The sequence below is a fragment of the Peromyscus leucopus genome, chromosome 4 (assembly GCF_004664715.2).
Source record: "Peromyscus leucopus breed LL Stock chromosome 4, UCI_PerLeu_2.1, whole genome shotgun sequence".
In the NCBI taxonomy this organism is placed as follows: domain Eukaryota; kingdom Metazoa; phylum Chordata; class Mammalia; order Rodentia; family Cricetidae; genus Peromyscus; species Peromyscus leucopus.
This window is the reverse complement of record NC_051066.1, coordinates 67,576,622-67,594,678: the sequence shown is the minus strand read 5'-3', so window position 1 is coordinate 67,594,678 and position 18,057 is coordinate 67,576,622. Positions and strand designations below refer to the sequence as shown.

General features: G+C 42.0%; 1 protein-coding gene across 8 annotated transcripts in view; it reads right to left on the bottom strand.

The window, feature by feature from the left end:
• Ambra1 (autophagy and beclin 1 regulator 1) overlaps nt 1-18,057 on the bottom strand; it is a 208,886-nt gene that overhangs the window by 107,854 nt on the left and 82,975 nt on the right. For 4 of the 8 annotated variants that reach the window (XM_028878938.2, XM_028878943.2, XM_028878940.2 and 1 more), the window contains 2 exons: nt 14,917-15,003; nt 9,975-10,154 (listed from right to left, as the gene is read on the bottom strand). The exons of 2 other annotated variants lie outside the window; for them this stretch is intronic. In XM_028878938.2, the coding sequence (XP_028734771.1) occupies nt 9,975-10,154; nt 14,917-15,003 (267 nt within the window). The remainder of the gene's footprint in view (nt 1-9,974; nt 10,155-14,916; nt 15,004-18,057) is intronic. 2 more of the 8 variants (XM_028878941.2, XM_028878945.2) reach the window with 1 other exon arrangement.

Sequence of the window (18,057 nt, the reverse complement as noted above, 5' to 3'; positions counted from 1 at the left end):
TTGTGCATTTTCTGATAAAACAAACATATAAATCTAAGTGGTAATGTCTTCTTCCTTGCACCTCCTAGCTGTTGAAATTTGTTCCTTCTGTATTTTCCCATTTTCAGCCCAGGCACACAAGTAGATATTGTCTTCGTTTCTTCTCCTCCATTATCTAAGAAAAATATTCATATGTACTTCATTTGCTCAGGGAGAATAGGATTTCTCAAGCTGCCAAGCAATGTTACACATTTCTAAGGAATGGGTTATAATCCTTGGTAAAGAAGTAGTATTTATTTATTCATTCATTCATTCATTCATTCATTCATTCATTTTGGTTTTTTGAGACAGGGTTTCTCTGTGTAGCTTTGCACCTTTCCTGGAACTCGCTTTGGAGACCAGGCTGGCCTCGAACTCATAGAGATCCGCCTGCCTATGCCTCCCGAGTGCTGGAATTAAAGGCGTGCGCCACCACCACCCGGCAAGAAGTAGTATTTATATAGGTAGCTATTTTATAAATATATTGAGGCTTCACCAAGTACCAGATAGCCTTCTCCTCCCCGTCTTCAGGAGGTTTCCTTACTTCCTAAGAATTTCATTACTTTCTCTTTGCTGAGTATGAAGGAAAACCTTCTAAGGCAGTTAACAGTAAGAGAGATCCAAGAACCTTCAGGCTAAAAGAAGTGTCAGTGCTGTCCGATTTCCTTTGCCATCAGACATCAGGACCTACAGGACCTGCGGAACAGGACTTGTTCCCAAACTGGTTCTTCTGCATCAGTACACTTGTCAAAGCAGGCTCCCTTAGGCAAGGCTTCTTAGAGTTGGCTGTCTAAACACCAAATAACGGCTGCCCCCAATCCACACAAAGTTCAAACTTCCCAGTTAGATGTTCCAAGCTCTCCACAGCACAGGCTCAACCAAGCTAGAGCCCAGACAATAAAGCTAACAGGTAATGATAAGAGATTCTAATTCTAAGCAATGCTGTTCTAAGGGTCAGTTTTTAAGTTACAAAAACTTACTTCAAAATTGTCTGCAGTAACAGTAAGACTGAGGAAGCATTTTATTTGGAGAAGTAAATGAGATGGCCATCTTCCCAAGGATATCCACAAATAGGCCTCAGTCTTGGAAAACATTAAGGAGGCTTACATAGTGACCTACATTTGTAGTGCCCCTACTTGGGGAACTGAGGCCAGAGGATCATCTGAGCCCAGAAGTTCAGGTCCAGTCTCAACAACATACAAAAATTCAATCTCAAATAATAACAACAAAATACTGACATCTAGTTAGGGAAGGCGGTAAACATCTTTAATCCCAGCATGCCGCAGGCAGAAGCAGATGGATCACTGTGAGTTTAAGGCCCACCTGAGCTATGTAATGACTTCCAGGTGATACTACATACTAAGACCCTGGTTTTGTTTTTTTCTTTAAAAAAAAAAAGGCATCTATGAAGAAAACATTAAGGACTTTAACAACAAATACTTAAAATCCAATGCTCAAAATATCTTCACTTATGCTCTACTCATCACTACTGAACTGATTCTTTTTCTGGTTTTGTTTTGTTTTCTGAAACAAGGTTCCTCTATATAACAGTTCTGGCTGTCCTGGATCTCCCTCTGTAGACCAGGCTGGCCTTGAACTCAGAGATCCACCTGCCTCTGCCTCCTGAGTGCTGAGATCAAAGGCGTGTGCCGCCGCCGCCACCACCACCACCACCACCACCACCACCACCACCACCACCACCACCACCGGCCTGAACTGGTTCTTTTGCATCAGTTGATTAGTCGCATTACATCACATTAACCAGGGCTGTCAGAGTTAGCTTCCTAAAGCACATGATTAGTAATGGCTGCCTTTGATAAGCATAAAGTTCAAACTTTCTGCCAGACATTGCAAGCCCTTTTTTAGATCTCAGTTTTCTGATCTTTCTCATATCACTAACACTGCACACCTTTAGTGAGAGATCTATTCAGGCTTCTGAATAAACCCTGCAAATCTGTTCCTGAGCTTTTGCTTGTTATTCCCTTTATCTAGCATATCCTTGCCTGGGTCATTTTTCTCACAGATTCATCTTTCAAAATCCAGGGGCTAGGAAGATGGCTCAGTGGGTAAAGTACTGCTGTGGAGGCCTACAACCTGAGTCTGGACCCCCAAAACCCATGTAAAAACTAGACATAATGGTGACCTGTCTGTAATCTTAGCAATCCCCTCTAGAGAGAGGGGCAGAGATAAGAGAATTCTCACAAGTCAAGAGTCACCTAAGCTGGTCATGCAACAGTGAACAAAACAGACCCTGTGTCAAGTCAAGTAGAAGGTGAGATGCAACTCTTCCTCACCCCACCACCAACCCCCACATAACTTAAAAACAAGTAAAAAAATAGTCCTATTCAGTCTTCAAAACCAAGCTCAAACCAGTCTCCCATTTCTCCAAAACCTGTCCTTTCTTCCTGCAAAGCTGTCCTAAAACTTTAATGGAAGCATTACAGTCTACCTTTTCACATATTTTTTCACTTTATGTATATGTGTATCAGTGTTTTGCCTACATGTATGTATGTGCATATGTGCATGCTGTCCTAGAGAGGCCACCAAGGGCACTGGATCACCTTGAACTGGAGTTTTAAACAGTTGTGAATTACCATGTTGGTTCTGGAAGGGTCCACTGGAAGATCAGCCAGTGCTCTTAACTGCTGAGCTATCTCTCCAGCCCCTTTTCACATATTTAAAATATAAAATTCTGACAATTTTATTCTGTAACTAAAACGTTTTAATGTCCCCCTAGTAACAGGATAAAGCTCATCTTCTTGCAAGACACATAAGACTCTAATATTTGCACTTCTCTGACTCTCAGGGCTCATCTTTTTACATGGATTTGAACTTTAGAGTGACTGATCTAGTCACATCTATCAAGGAAATTCAACTGTCAAAACAACTATGCATCTATTTGTTTTGTTTCTCCAATCCTAGTGTAACTACAGAAAAACCCGATTTCTAAGACTGAGGTCTGGCTAGGGATGGCTTAGTGGCAGAACATTTGCCCAGCAGCCTGCAAAGAGAACAGCATCTGTTTGGGGTTTTTAAGTGTTTTTGTTTTGTTTTGGTTGTTGTTGTGGTGGTGGTGGTGGTTGTTTTTGTTTTTCAAGATGGGGTTTCTCCCTGTAGTCCTGGCTGCCCTGGAACTTGCTCAGTAGACCAGGCTGGCCTCGAATTCACAGAGATTCATTCACCTATCTCCGCCTCCCGAGTGCTGGGATTAAAGGCGTGTGCCACCATCTTTATGGTGCTGTTTCTCTTGCACTTCTAAAGTTTGTGAAAGGAAGAAAGAAAGACAACTCCTTTTCAAAATGATGCAGCTCTCTCTCTCTGAAGATTTCAGATGGCAAATGCTGCCTTTTCTTTCTTGGATACAACTTAACGTATTTGTTATTAGAGATAAGTCAAAGACTCCTACAGAAATCATGGAACTTCCTAACTCAGAAGAGAAAGCCTGAGCAAGTATACTAAGGACATGTGGCTTCCTTGCTGGAATTTCTAGGTAGGACTTGAAGTAAATGTAGCAGTCTCATGCAGGATTAGCACCTGAAGGAGCTTTACTTATCTGGTTGTTAACGTATTTCCTTTGCCACAGGCTGAACTAAATTTCAGTCGTATCAAAAGAGCAGAGGACGAACAGTAAATTGTAAACTAGAGGTGGACAACTTTTCCTATGGCATGTCCAGTCAGATGTTAGAGTGATAGCCTTTGGGACTCTCCTCAGCTAAACCAAACACAAGAAGACCTGTTGAGGACATCCCTGCAAGGTGAGCATACAAAGAAAGCTCAGGCAGGTGAGGTAGCCCACACGCTTGCAGCCCCAGCTACTGAGCTTGGGTGGGGACATTACATAAGCTCAAGAGTTGGAGAGCAGCCTCAGAAACATAGCAAGACCCTGCCTTAAAACAAAAGAGGGCTGGAGAGTTGGCTCAAAGTTAAGAGTATTTGTTGCCTTTGCATAAGACCTGGGTTTAATTCCCAGCATGAACATGGCAGCTCTTAACTTCCTGTAACTCCAGGGCCTCTTCTGACCTCCTAAGACACCAGGCACAAATGTGGTATGTACACACACACACACACACACACACACGCACACACACACACACACACACACACACATATGCAGACTAAACACGTATATGTATAAAAAAAATAATTTGGGGGGCTGGAGAGATGGCTCAGAGGTTAAGAGCACCGACTGCTCTTCCAGAGGTCCTGAGTTCAATTCCCAGCACCCACATGGTGGCTCACAACCATCTGTAGGAGATCTGACGCCCTCTTCTGTGTATATAGTAAATAAATAAATCTTTAAAAAAAAAATAATTTGGCATGGTGGTATAAACACCTACAATCCCAGTACTCAGGAGGCTGCAGCAGGATAATCAAGAGTTATAGGCTAGCCTGAGCTACACAGTGAGACTGTCTAAAAATAATAACAAAGAGCCATTCAAGATCAGGTAGCTTGCCTAGCAAGCAATTGGTCCTAAGTTCAATTCCTACTACTACTTCCACCCCACCCTAAAAGAAAAAAAGCAAGGGAGGGAGGGACAGCAGGAAAGAAATCAATTTTAACTAACCTGAAGACTCCATCTTAAACAGAAAGACTAAGATTCTCATTGGGAGTTTTCCAAGGCAAAAATCCCAATACAGCCCAGTGTCAACACCATGAATAAAGGAAGGGTTTATTCTCTTCCATGCTAGCAACAATCTTAAGATGCTGAATATAATTACCAGTGGCTATATGCTTGGGGGAAGTATTTGTGGCTGATCTAGTCTGAAGCATCTGTAATTCTCTCTGTCATTAGCAAGTATCGGCTCAGGGTATCTATCCTTTGCCTCAGATGGCAAAGCAGCTACAGAAAGAGGCAGGAAGGGCAGGGACATGAGCTGGGAAAGACTTTAGAATCATAATTAGATTAACAGATAAAAGAAAGAAAGGTACAAGACTATCGAGAAGTCGGGGTCACTGAGATAGTTCAGCACATAAAAGTGTTTGCCACAAAAGCCTGACGATGACTTTGATTCCCAGATCCCACAGTGGAAGGAGATAAAGAAGAGCACTGCTTCCATCTCCCACCCTCCCCTTTCTTGTGGTTTTTCAAGACAGGGCTTCTCTGTGTAACCCTGGTTGTCCTGGAACTCACACTGTAGACCAGGCTGGCCTGGAACCCACAGAGATCCGCCTGTCTCTGCCTCCTGAGTGCTGAGATTAAAGTCATGTGCCACCATCACCCTGTTCCTTTTTTCTTTCTTAAACAACTTTTTTAGTTGTTTTTGAGACAAGGTCTCTATGTAGCCTTGGCTGTCCTAGAACATGGTATATATACCAGGATGGCCTTGAACTCACAGAGATCTGCCTGCCTCTGCATCCCAAACACTGGGATTAAAGGTGTGTGCCAACAAGTAAGTCCCAGACCCTCTCTTTCTGTCTAATAATAATTTTTTAATTAAAAAATAAAGACTAACTAGAATAGAATTGTCATAAACACACACATTATCTCTTGAAGACCTTAGCACTTTTCTTGGGGCTTTTGTAAGAGCCACCTGCCCTCTTATCTAAAGGGAAGGTAAAAATTAAAATAAGAGTTTTGCTATGCTTATATGATATCTACATTCAAGTAAGTGGTCTGGGCTCTAAAACAGGCAGACAATAATGTCAATGGGCAGACACACCTTTACCCTGCTTGCGAACCTTTTTATGCAAAGACTGCTGGCTGAGGGCTTCAGAAGAGACCTGCTGACAGCAGGTTTCTGGATGTCCTGTTTGTACATTTTGATAAACACTGGGATCCTGCCATTTCAATCCTTACCACAGACAGAGATGAATGGCAGGAGAAAATGCTTGCCTAGGAAGACGGTCACCAATCCAGACTACAAAAGAATAGAAAATTTAACCTGACCAACTTCCAAGGACATCCTCCCTCACGATAAATCTGAAAGGTGTTCTTCCACAATAACTGCATGAAAGGGCCCAAATATGATTGTACATCACCATAAAAGGACTTTATAGCTGAAGACGATAATATACTGATTCCTGTTCTCTAATCTTAGACATCTCTCATATGGTAATATCCTCAGTCAGAGAACATCAGATAAGATTGAGTTATTAATCCTATTGGTTGGTCATTATAAAGATGTGGTGGTAATCTAATTGTACTGAAATGTGATTCTGATTGTATGTTAATAAATAAAGTCCGGGGGTCAGAGCTATTAGAGCCATAGCAAGAGTGTGGCGGTGGTGGCACACGCCTTTAATCCCATAGATCTCTGTGTGTTCAGGGATATAGCCAGCACTGGAGACATATGCCTTTAAGACCTAGGGGGCTGTACATTCAGACAGTGACGAGGCAGTCATGTGTTTGGGTTTACAACCAATGAGAAGGCAGAACAACATACTATAAAAAAAAAAAACGAACAGACAGGAAGTAGGTCTCTTTTCGCGAAGCTGGGACAGCAGGAGGAAGGGTGAGATTTTAGCTCTGAGCTCTGACCTCTCGGCTTTCTCCTTTACATTGTTTCTGTGTTTCTTATTTAATAAGACGGTTAGTTACATCTACATAAAGATTACACAAAAATTTAAAATCTAATATCTACATGTAAAAAACATGTAAACAATTTATATTTGTACATAAAGTATGGCTACTTCAGCAACTGGTACATATACATATACAGATATAGATATGAAGTTGCCACTTTTTTTTTTTTTTTTTTTGTTCTTGTTGTTGTTTTTTCGAGACAGGGTTTCTCTGTGTAGCTTTGTGCCTCTCCTGGAACTCACTTGGTAGCCCAGGCTGGCCTCGAACTCACAGAGATCCACCTGGCTCTGCCTCCCGAGTGCTGGGATTAAAGGCGTGCGCCACCACCGCCCGGCTGAAGTTGCCACTTTGGCATGCATACTATAAACACTAATACCTTTTATTCAATTGATGATGAAAGAGAACCAAAGAAAACATGATCTGGTTTTCTGGGAACTTTTTGCACCTGGGCAAAAACTGTTCAAGAACAATATAATGGATCAATGACTTAGAAAAAGGGAGAGTGGAGAAGCCTATGTAAAGCCTCACAGGCATGACTGTGATGTGCTGAGAAGATATGGAAACAAAATAGAATAGTACCTCTTAATGGTGGTGTCCTGTTAGGCAGATTCCAGATCACATAAACCTTACCTGCTCCTCTGTATTAAAATATTTATAAAAATAAAATTATGACTATATAATCCCCCTACATACATACACACACACACACACACACACACACACACACACACACACACACACACACACACACCTTTTCTAAGGGCTGGAGAGATAGCCCAGAAGTTAAGAGCACTCGTTGCTCTTCCAGAAGACTAAGGTTCAGTTCTAAGCACCTACATGGCAGTTTACAACTGTCTGTAACTCCAGTTCCAGGAGACTTGACACCCTTGTCTCGTCTCTTTGGGCACCAGACACACAATGGTGTACAGACATAAATGCAGGCAAAACACCCATACACATAAGATAAAAATTAATGTAAAAAATTAACCTCCTTTCTAGTTATCAAAGCTAAGGAATAGGAATTAAGGCACATAAATTAGAACAGGCTACTACATTCCTAATCTCACTTTCTCCTCTTCCGAGCACTAGAGATTAAAAGGAGCAACTACAACCAGCACTCAGTTTACAGGACCAGGAGGAAGAGAGAGGAGCTAGAAAAAGAAACAAACGGCAAGTCAGTATCAACCTCTCTCACTACAAACCCTAGGCTACTCTAATGTTAAGGTAACTGATCCTTGGCTGCTACAAGACCAAGATTATGGTTTGCACCAGAACCACCTTCCTCCAAAAGTCAAACATCTGGGGAACGACTTATGAGTGGGGCATTAGGGAAATCAGCCCAAGGCTAATAAAGACACCTAGGAAAAAAACACTGTTAGCTGATGAAGAAAGGTAAAGACGACAATGTAAAATGAGGTCATGCTGAAGCCCAGGGAGATGATTAGAGCACAGGTGGGCTGGGGGAGCACACACAGAAGGCAGTCTGACAGAGGAAAATCGAGGGGGAAGGAAGGGGAGAGAGAGGAGGTGGCACCAGAAGAAAGGGAAGGCAAAATGAGAACAGAACATTTTAAACTAACCCAGAACTCCATTGTGAAGGACAAGTCACGAGGCAGAGTACAGCTGAAAAGACATGATCCCCACATCACACCACTGGTAACAGATAATTTAGACTGCTAAGCATGCATGGAAAGAGGCTAGGCAAGCCAGAATCCTGACTCCCAGAGCACAAGTCACTCAGGTTTTTCACAGCACTGCAACCACAGTATATGTGTTTCTCTCTCTCCTCTCTCTTCTCTACTCCTCCTCCACATACATACACAGTGGGTGTGTGTGTGTGTGTGTGTGTGTGTGTGTGTGTGTGTGTGTGTGTGTGTGTGTATTTACAGTACTGGGGAATCCAACACAAGACCTCACATGTTAAGCAGGTGAATTATATCCAAAGCCCATTGGCATGTCTGTTTAAACTGCTTCCCTAAATGGACCCTGGTGCCAGAAAAACTATTACAACTCCAGGAAAACGTATGTCATTATAGGCATCTGTCTGGTTCCTTTCACTGTTATTATGCAGTCATCTTGCCCAAGAGGACAGACAGAGAAAAGGGCAGGCAGAGGGTCAGAGAGGTACTAGACTCTTCTTCAGTGATTGATGACATAGGACCACCACACGCCTGCTTCAGGCTACCCTTGCATTTATTGAACATTTAAATCTTTTTCAGACCATTCTATGTTCTTCCTTTTGTTTCCCAGGATTCAAATGTTCGTGTTTTCACCAAAAGCATCAGGAAGGCAAGCCAGAACAATGGTGTTCCACTTTATCTTAGTTCTTTCTGGCAAAGAGATCGAACATACCCTACAGTTCTATTACAAGATAGCTTCTGGGGATCTAACCATGTAGCTGACAAGAGGGAGATGGTTAGGGAGAGGTAAGAACTCATAAGATCCCAGATCTACTAAGGCATGTCGAGAAGGGAGAAGAGACTGTCATATTCCAATAACGGCATCAGAAAAAGGAGAGGGAAATGCTTCCTTTTCTTTTGCATGTTAAAGAATGGCATAATACAAAAATCAAAACAAAAGCCAAATGTCTAATTTGACACAAGCCAGAAAAACTCGGTTTCAGGCTGGCGGCACAACAAATGGTTAGAAGGTCAGGAACAGAGTGTCTGAGAAGCAAAATTCAGCAAGAGGGTTGGAAAGCATGGACTCTGGAACTTGGGGCTGATCTTGCTCCTCTGGCCTCATCCCTATCGTATTCTACAACAATAGCAACAACAAAGAAAAGAAAGGAAAAAAAGGAGGAAGAGGCAGTGGTCTCAACAGCAGCTGTGGTTGCAATGGGGGAGGGGGTGGCAGCAGCATAAAGCAGCTACTCCTCAACCCACCACAGTAATCTGACAGGTGACAGTCTGAGGGTTACTGGTGGGACCTGGAATAGGAAAAAAGAGTTGGTGCAAGAGAGTTAGATCTCAAGGAATTAGTTTATTCAGGTTACTGAGACAGAAGATTCACTTTAAAGAAATCGAATATTTAAAATGAGACTTAATCTTCACATCTATTGCAGTTAAGGGAGTAAGTCTCCCACTTCCTTCTGTCCTGTGAAGATAGCCCAAGAGAAGCATTTTCATCATACATGCCACAAGGAGATACAAATGTGACCAGGAGAGCAGCAGTCCTTCTTTCCCACTCAGGCCTGGGGCTCAATGGGCTGTCTTTTCCCAAAGGCTCTGGTGATTCAGCAAGGCAACTGCCAGAAACAGGAGCGCTCTGGGCATTTGAGCCCTCCGCTCCTCATTTCTGCTTGCTACTCATAAATAATAACTTAGGGGTTGCGAGCAAGAATGCTTACCATTGCTACAAAAGCAGTGGCCAACTTGGAAGCACTCTCAGACTGGGAGGAAGAGGAAAGAAGCAAACTGAGAAGATACTTACTCAAAGTCCTCAAATTCCAAGTCGGCTCCCTCTACTGACGGACCCTGGTTGTCTGAGGAAGAGGAGGAGGAGGAAGAACGAAGGCGATTCTGTTGGTAGCGCATGGAGCGCTGGCGAATACTGTCTCTCCGTGAGAGATACTGGATCATCCTCTGGGCGTAGTATGCAGCAGGAGATAATCTGAGAGAGACAGAGATGGACAAACACAAACTAGCACTAATTGGGGGAATACTGTGAAAGACAGCAAAGCCAGCTCTCCCATGGCATCTCCCTGCTGAGACAAACTCCGGATACACGAAAAATACAGGCCATTTAACTCACCAGGAGGTTTGTGCTGCAGAACATGTGTACCAGACTACCCCCAAAGCTTCTGTTCTGAGATAAGGCAAACAAGCAGTGTAATCAGTTATCTTCTGATCAAGTGTGACCCCTTCTGAAGAGGCTTAGCACTGGGCCCTTCTTCTCTCTTAAGCTCTATGAACCTGGCTTAGCTTTTCAGGGTGTCCTTAAATAGCTCTTCCTTGCCGGGCGGTGGTGGCGCACGCCTTTAATCCCCAGCACTCGGGAGGCAGAGCCAGGCGGATCGCTGTGAGTTCGAGGCCAGCCTGGGCTACCAAGTGAGCTCCAGGAAAGGCGCAAAACTACGCAGAGAAACCCTGTCTCGAAAAAACCAAAAAAAAAAAAAAAAAGTTCTTCCTTGCTCCTCATTCATACACAAAATTTAAGAAATGAAATAGACTTAGTAATTAAGTCTGGTCACTTTACAGATGAGAAAACAGGTCAGAAGATGATAACAATTAGATGATTAATAAAGACCCCCACGGGTATCCTCTTTACCAGGACTTCCTTCTTCAAACATATACAGCTCTACCTTTCACCTAGCTCTTTACAATCATCTCTTAGAAACTGGTATCTCCCTTCCTCACAGATTAATCATAGGTATTTGTGCACAGAAAAGTATTCAGGATAGGGATTGAGAGTCATCGTGTACTTGGTAGAACAGAAAAACCTAGAAGAAAAAAGAATTTCCCATTCCTAGAATTACAGCAGTGAAGGCTACATCTCCCTTGCTAGACTCCAGTTGAATCCAAGGACTTGTCTTAAAGCTCTCTAACAATTTCTAATATATCACACAATTTTCTATACATTCCTTCCCTTCTTAAAGTTTTCCTCCATCTTTACAATACTGTTCTATAATCTGAGGTTACAAACTGAGAACATGACAGAACAACAGACAATGTCTTATATGATAATGTTAAGTGATTCCTAAACCAACTGCAAGACTTAAAATCTGAGGAACACACAATGATGCAAGTCCACTAGGAAATTATACCCCACAGAAATATAAAAGAATATAAATGTATACATGAGAAAGGTCGTTTGCAATACTGATATCATTTGGGAAAACCTGGGAAACAACCCAGAAGCCCAGAAACAGATTAAATAAATTATATCCATACAGAGGAACACTATGAGGCCATTAAAAAGAATAAATTGGCTGGGTACAGTCACACATGCCTACAATCTCAGGATTAGGAAGCTAGAGGCAGATGGATCAGGAGTTCAAGGTCAGTCTCAGCTACACGAGTTTGAGGCTAGCCTGAGCTATGAGACCCTGTCTTAAAAGTTAAAAGTGTGTGTGTGTAACAATTATCTCCATTACTCATAAGGAAACTCTTCTAAAATAAAATTTTAAGGTAGAGAAATGGGGAGAGAGAGAGAGAGAGAGAGAGAGAGAGAGAGAGAGAGAGAGAGAGAGAGGATAGTATATACTTCTTATTTAAGGGGAAAAACCTGGGAGTTTTTATTTTTTTATGAAGTTAGAATATTAAAATGAGAAAAGTGTGTTCTGGGTTTTTTTTTTCTGAGAATATTAAGAAACTGATTTGAGAACCGCTGTATCTAAATGATAGGAAAATATTTATTGTTGGGACTATGGCTGGGAGATTTGTAAATCGGAGGCCAGTAGGGCAATGTCTATTAGTAGGAGAGTCACTCCCACAAAACTGCAACCATCTTGCAGCAGGACTTTCAGCACCTCTGATACTCCGTTCTCAGGAATTCTACCTTCCTAAGCCAAAAGAGGTATTGAGTCAACGTCAATGGGACCTAAAGCTGTCATCAAAGCTGTCCCCAGGCCAGTTAGCAAACGGAATTCCTAAGGAGCTGGCTGGTAACCACTGGACCTTAAAAAGTTTCTGGTTTAAAATAATATGCTACATTGAGCATGCTGAATCCAAATTACCTTTGTACAGTAGGTGGGCATGGGATACACAGAAGCAGCAGCTAGACCAAAATAATCAGAAAACATCAACTATTTCCCCAAAGCCTCAACTCATGGTATTTTCATTACTTATTTGGGTACCTGTTATCAAGCATTCAATCACTGAACACCAACATTTGGACAGAAGTCAGTGCTTTTGTGCTGTTCTTATTGCTACCTAATATATCAAAATCTTCCAGCAGAAATCAAACATGGATTAAATTCAATGGAATCAGACCAGAGGAGAAAATATATAACAGGAAAGAATTTTCAAGAGACCTGACCTAGAAGAGACCATAAGTGACCACAAATGCACCCATTTCTCAGATCATAGACAACCAAAAATAATAGAAAAAGATGTATTGCTATTAATAATGGTGGTAGAAATAATGCTGCTGGTGAAAATGAATTAAGATTACCCTTTTGTGTAGGGATATAAGTATAGCATTGCATAACTCAAGTTGTTGAATTTTACTACAGGAATTTCCTAAACTATGAAACTACGTTATCAGTGGTTACAAATAAACGAAGGAGGAGGAGGAGGAGGAGGAGGAGGAGGAGGAAGAGGGACTTCTGATAACAGATTTGCCGCTCTTTATGCATCTAGGGGGAAACTAGGTTTCTGCATGCTTAAGGCAATGTCCCTTAAAAGACTTGACCTATCCATATAATACAGGACACAACTAAGAGGGAAAAAGAAATGAAGGAACATGTGAAGAGATGGTAACAAATACTCTCCTACTGAAAACACCCACAAAGAATTCCAGCCTCACTTCTTGACCCTTCTTCACTAGTAAAGAAATCAGAGGAGGAATAAAGAGATTGTATGAAAGGTCGACCGACACCTGTAATCTCTGCATTCTGAGGCAGAAGTAGGAAAATCACAAGTTTGAGGTCAGCCTTCACTGGCTGTACAGTGAGCCAGGGGTCAGTCCAGGCTGTTCATTCAGCCCTGCCGGGGAAAAAAAATAGATCACTGAATTTCCCCAGCCTAAAATTTCTGAAGATAAGATTCCTACTGCTGTCTGAAAAGAAAAAATTTTCCCCTTTTCTTTTTTTGAGAAATACACATGGTTTCTTTATGTAGTCCTGGCTGTCCTGAAACTCTCTATATAGACCAGGATGGCCTCAAACTCACAAAGATCCACCTGCCTCTGCTTCCCAATTGCTGGATTAAAGGAGTGAGCTGCCACGGCCAGCCTGAAAAGAAACTAGCAAGAAGTGGCTTTGAGTGTTTTAAGGTTCTTGAAAATGTGAAACTTTTCTTTCCCTTTTCAAGGACTTACACGGTTTCCAACATAACTACAGACTAATGTAAATGCCCTTGCTTCAATCACCAATATGAATTGCCTACCTATTTTTAAAGTCCTCATCTCTACTGTCTGGATCCTTGGATTTGCTACTTCTAGGATACGGAAAACAAAGTAAGAGGGCCACGGAAAGTTTTTTCCCCTACTAGTATCTTGGGGAGAATGTGCACTACAAAGAGAAAGCTGTGGAAACAACAAAATCACTTAATATCCCTGGAGTCAACTTGGTCTAAAGGTGTTTCCAGGTAGACAGGAAAGCCTTAAAACTTACTTAGTTTTATCTGACCTTTACTGCTGGCTTGTAAAGTCCACCACTGTTAATTATCCTTTTCCTTACAATATTTTCTGATGTTATTTAAATAATAGTCAAGTTAGCCCTTTTCACATCTCTAACAGTCATCAAATCCAGCTATGACAACCACATGAGGCTGCTCTCTACTGATAAATGTAATACAACAACTCAATACTTCAGCACCTTCATCAGCACTAGGAAATTCAGGATGGTCCCTTAAGCTCATATGAAACAATGTCTTTTTCTATCAACTTTTAAACATTTCAAGACTATGAAAAGAAATATTTGTTTGGGTGGATAAGGGAGCTTGTTGTAAAAGCAAAAGGACCTGAGTTTAACTCTCCAATACCCATGTAAAAGGTGGGCATGGCCCAGGTACCTATGACCCCAGCACTTTGGGGTAGAGACAGGTAGATCCCAGGAATGCCTAGATATAATGGCAAGCTTCTAGTTCACTAAGAGATACTGTCTCAAAATAATAACAATAATAATAATGTGAAGAACAATAAAGGAGAACTCAGAAGTCTTCCTCTGGCCTCTGCATGTACCCACACCACAAACACACATGTGCATATAACACACACATACACGAAGTCTTCTATAATCTTTCAAATGTCTTCTAAAACAGTATAAAGCAAGCACATCCGTAAAATGACAATTTATTTCATTCAATTATTCATCTCTCCTTTTGGATAGTGTTCAAAAAATGGCTTGATTTTTTTCCCCTTTTGATAGTCTAAATTTAAGTATTTTCCCTATAAATAAAATGCTCAAAACTTTGGTTGTCTTTGTGGCTGATGGGCAACAGCCTCTTTGAGCAGCTGGAAAGAACATCTATGGAATCCACAGGTACTCCCTTTAGTGCCCTAATGACAGATGGTGAGTCCCAAAGGACGAGAGCTCAGTTATAATCCTCTGTCACAAGTGATGCTGTTCACTTACCTGCAACAATTCCCAATCACCTGAAACACCTGCCTTAACACTGTAACTGAAGAGTAAAAGAGCACCAGGACCAGAGAGGCACCCCCAAGGGCCGCCCCTCCCCCCTCCTAGTGCCATTTCTCACTTTGGCCTTACCTCGCTGGGTCTGGGTAAATTGGGTGCTCTCTGGATCCTGCTCCATCATAACGGGATAATGAAATGAGGGAAGACTCCAGCAGCCTCCTAGCAGAGATTAAAAAAATGGCAATAATCCCTGTCAATTACCAACTCAGAGGTCAATCAAGGGAAATGGGGGAGAGGTAAATAACATCCCCCTTTGCAGCCAGCTAGCACCTATTATCTGGGGTCTTACCCTTCCAGCAATCTAACTATATGGAAACATTAATAAACGAAGAGCTACAGAACTCCCATACTGGATGTGACCACGCTATTATGCTGAGACACACCCACATGCATCAGAAACATGATCTTCTATATCTTTACAGCACCTCCAGCAGACAAGCAGGAGGCTAGAAGCAACAAGAGAGGAAAATGAGGCATACACAGAGGTCATCACACATTTATCCCGGTGATCAGCTCCTGTACACCATCAGTCCACATACCCTCATCTTCCACTCCTTAAGCTATACCCACACCCTTTTTGTGAGAAAGAGTATATACCCAGGACTCACTTAATAACTGGCAAAAACCTTTCCTTCTATCATCCAGCCCCATCATAAATTCAACTGATGATAGTAACACACATTTTATTAGGCAGTTTTTTGGGGACCCAGGCCTAAGCATACCCACAAGATGTTAAGAAATACTACATACACAAGAACACTGGGACTAGATAATTATGTAGATAGGCCCATGACACACAACTATTAAGGATTCCCATGAAGACCTATCTAAATTCCCAAATGCTTTGAATCTCCATGTTGTACTGCACTACACAACCTTCCAGAGGAGAGGTGGAAGCAAGTGCCTACTGCATGTAATCATGGTGAGCAATGGCTACTAGCAAACAGGAGGATTAGAATTCTATCACCCAGCTACATCCAATTACCAAGCTACAAGCTGGACTCAGTATTGCTACCTTGTCTAATTTTTGTAAAACCAGAAATCTGGACTTTTGCATGAAATTTCATGGTAAGGTTTTAGTGAACTTCCCCCTTTAAATACAACAAAGGCTATTTAAATAAGACACATCTGATGACAGGAGTGGTTCAGGGCTTCCTGGTCTACCATACTACTTCCCAACCCATACGTGCTTGGCAGCCAGTCACATTCCTAGCAGAGAACACATCTCAAAGGAAGTGGTCTCGGAAAGAAAGTGCACATTGTTCCTCTCCAGCAGCATCTTGCCTGGCTCTCCCAGGAACAGGTCTCAGGCTCCCTGCCAGATTCTTCCTTAAACAGATCTGCAGGATAAGAACAGCAGCTACCCTTCTTTTCCAATTGAGTTAAGACAATTCAGTGTTATTAAAACCAGCTGGCTTTAGGTATAGTCATGGGCAGTCACTATCCCAGCAACTGGCCCATGATGACATTTCAAGTCACAGCCAAGGCAGAAACAACTGTCGTCCCATAACCTGAGCTTTACCCTTCCTACCTGGGACAACCAACCACCACAGGATGTTTTCAACCTGACACAAGGCCTGCATGACCCGACTTCAAACAACCCCCACACCCAAATGGAAAAAATACCATATACCCAATGAAGAAGAAAGTAATAAAATACATCTCTCGGGCAATATCACTGTTTACAACAGCAGAAATGTTGTGGGGTTTGTTGTTGTTGTTGTTGTTGTTGTTGTTGGTGGTGGTGGTGGTGGTGGTGGTGGTGGTGGTGGTGGTTGTTTTGGTTTTTAGAGACAGGGTTTCTCTGTGTAGCTTTGGTGCCTGTCCTGGAACTCACTCTGTAGCCCAGGCTGGCCTCGAACTTAGAGATCCTCCTGCCTCTGCCTCCCAAGTGCTGGGATTGAAGGTGTGCGCCACCACTGCCCAGCAACAGCAGAAATGTTATAGTTCATTATTCTAAAACATACTTTTTTACACTTTAATGTGTCATAAATTGGGATATATTTTATATTATGTGACACAGATTAATTGGCATATTTCTTTTTTCCCTACCATCATAAATGATGATGATGATGATGATGGCATGTCTAGGTCTTTTAAATACAAAATGTTTGTGGTAGTTGGAGAAAGTGTGAAGTATTAATACATAGACTACACAATAAAGGAAAGTCAGTCTGTGAGAAGCCTGTTGTATAGGTAATTTATTTCCTCTTTTTAAAATCTCATTTCTTGACTGACACATAAAAAAACATAAAATTGTACAGATTAGCAGGGTACTATGCGGTATCTCAATGCATATATACACTGTGTCATGTTTAAATCAGGTGAATGCTGTGGGATGGTCTGTATGTCAAATTGCTCTGATTGGTCAATAAATAAAACACTGATTGGCCAGTGGTCAGGCAGGAAGTAGGTGGGGCAAGGAGAGAGGAGAATTCTGGGAAGCGGAAGGCTAAGGAGAGAGACACTGCCAGCTGCCGCCATGACCAGCAGCATGTAAAGACACCGGTAAGCCACCAGCCACGTGGCAAGGTATAGATTCATAGAAATGGGTTAATTTAAGCTATAAGAACACTTAGCAAGAAGCCTGCCATGGCCATACAGTTTGTAAGCAATGTAAGTCTCTGTGTTTACTTGGTTGGGTCTGAGCAGCTGTGGAATTGACGGGTGACAAAGATTTGTCCTGACTGTGGGCAAGGCAGGAAAACTCTAGCTACAGGTTAAACATGTTTTTCCTCAAATATTTTATCATTTACATTGAAAACTGTCAATACTCTTTTCCAGTTTTTAAAAATATACAGTATAACATTCGTTAGTATAGTCATCTACCTCTGCAACAGCACGTATTTTATTTTTGTTGTTGAAACAGGGTCTGTAGTAGTTCATGCTGGTCTAGAATGAGAAATTTCCCCAAAATGCTGGGGTTACAACATGTTTCACAAAGCCCAGCAAAACCTTTCTGTTCTGAACTCTAACTTAAAATCCACTGATCAACCTATGTCATCTATACAATACTAATAAAATCATTCTCTGAGACCAGGGTAAGAACTAAAGAATGAAATCAAGGTCTAGGAGCAACTGTCTGCCTTCAAACCCTGGAAGATTGTTCAATGCAATACTAAAGTGCTCCGCATGTGGTGCTGAGTACCCCTGAGCTCGCTCGCCTCTCTAAATAGCCATTTAGTAAGGCAGACACCCTTTGGTGAGGACAGC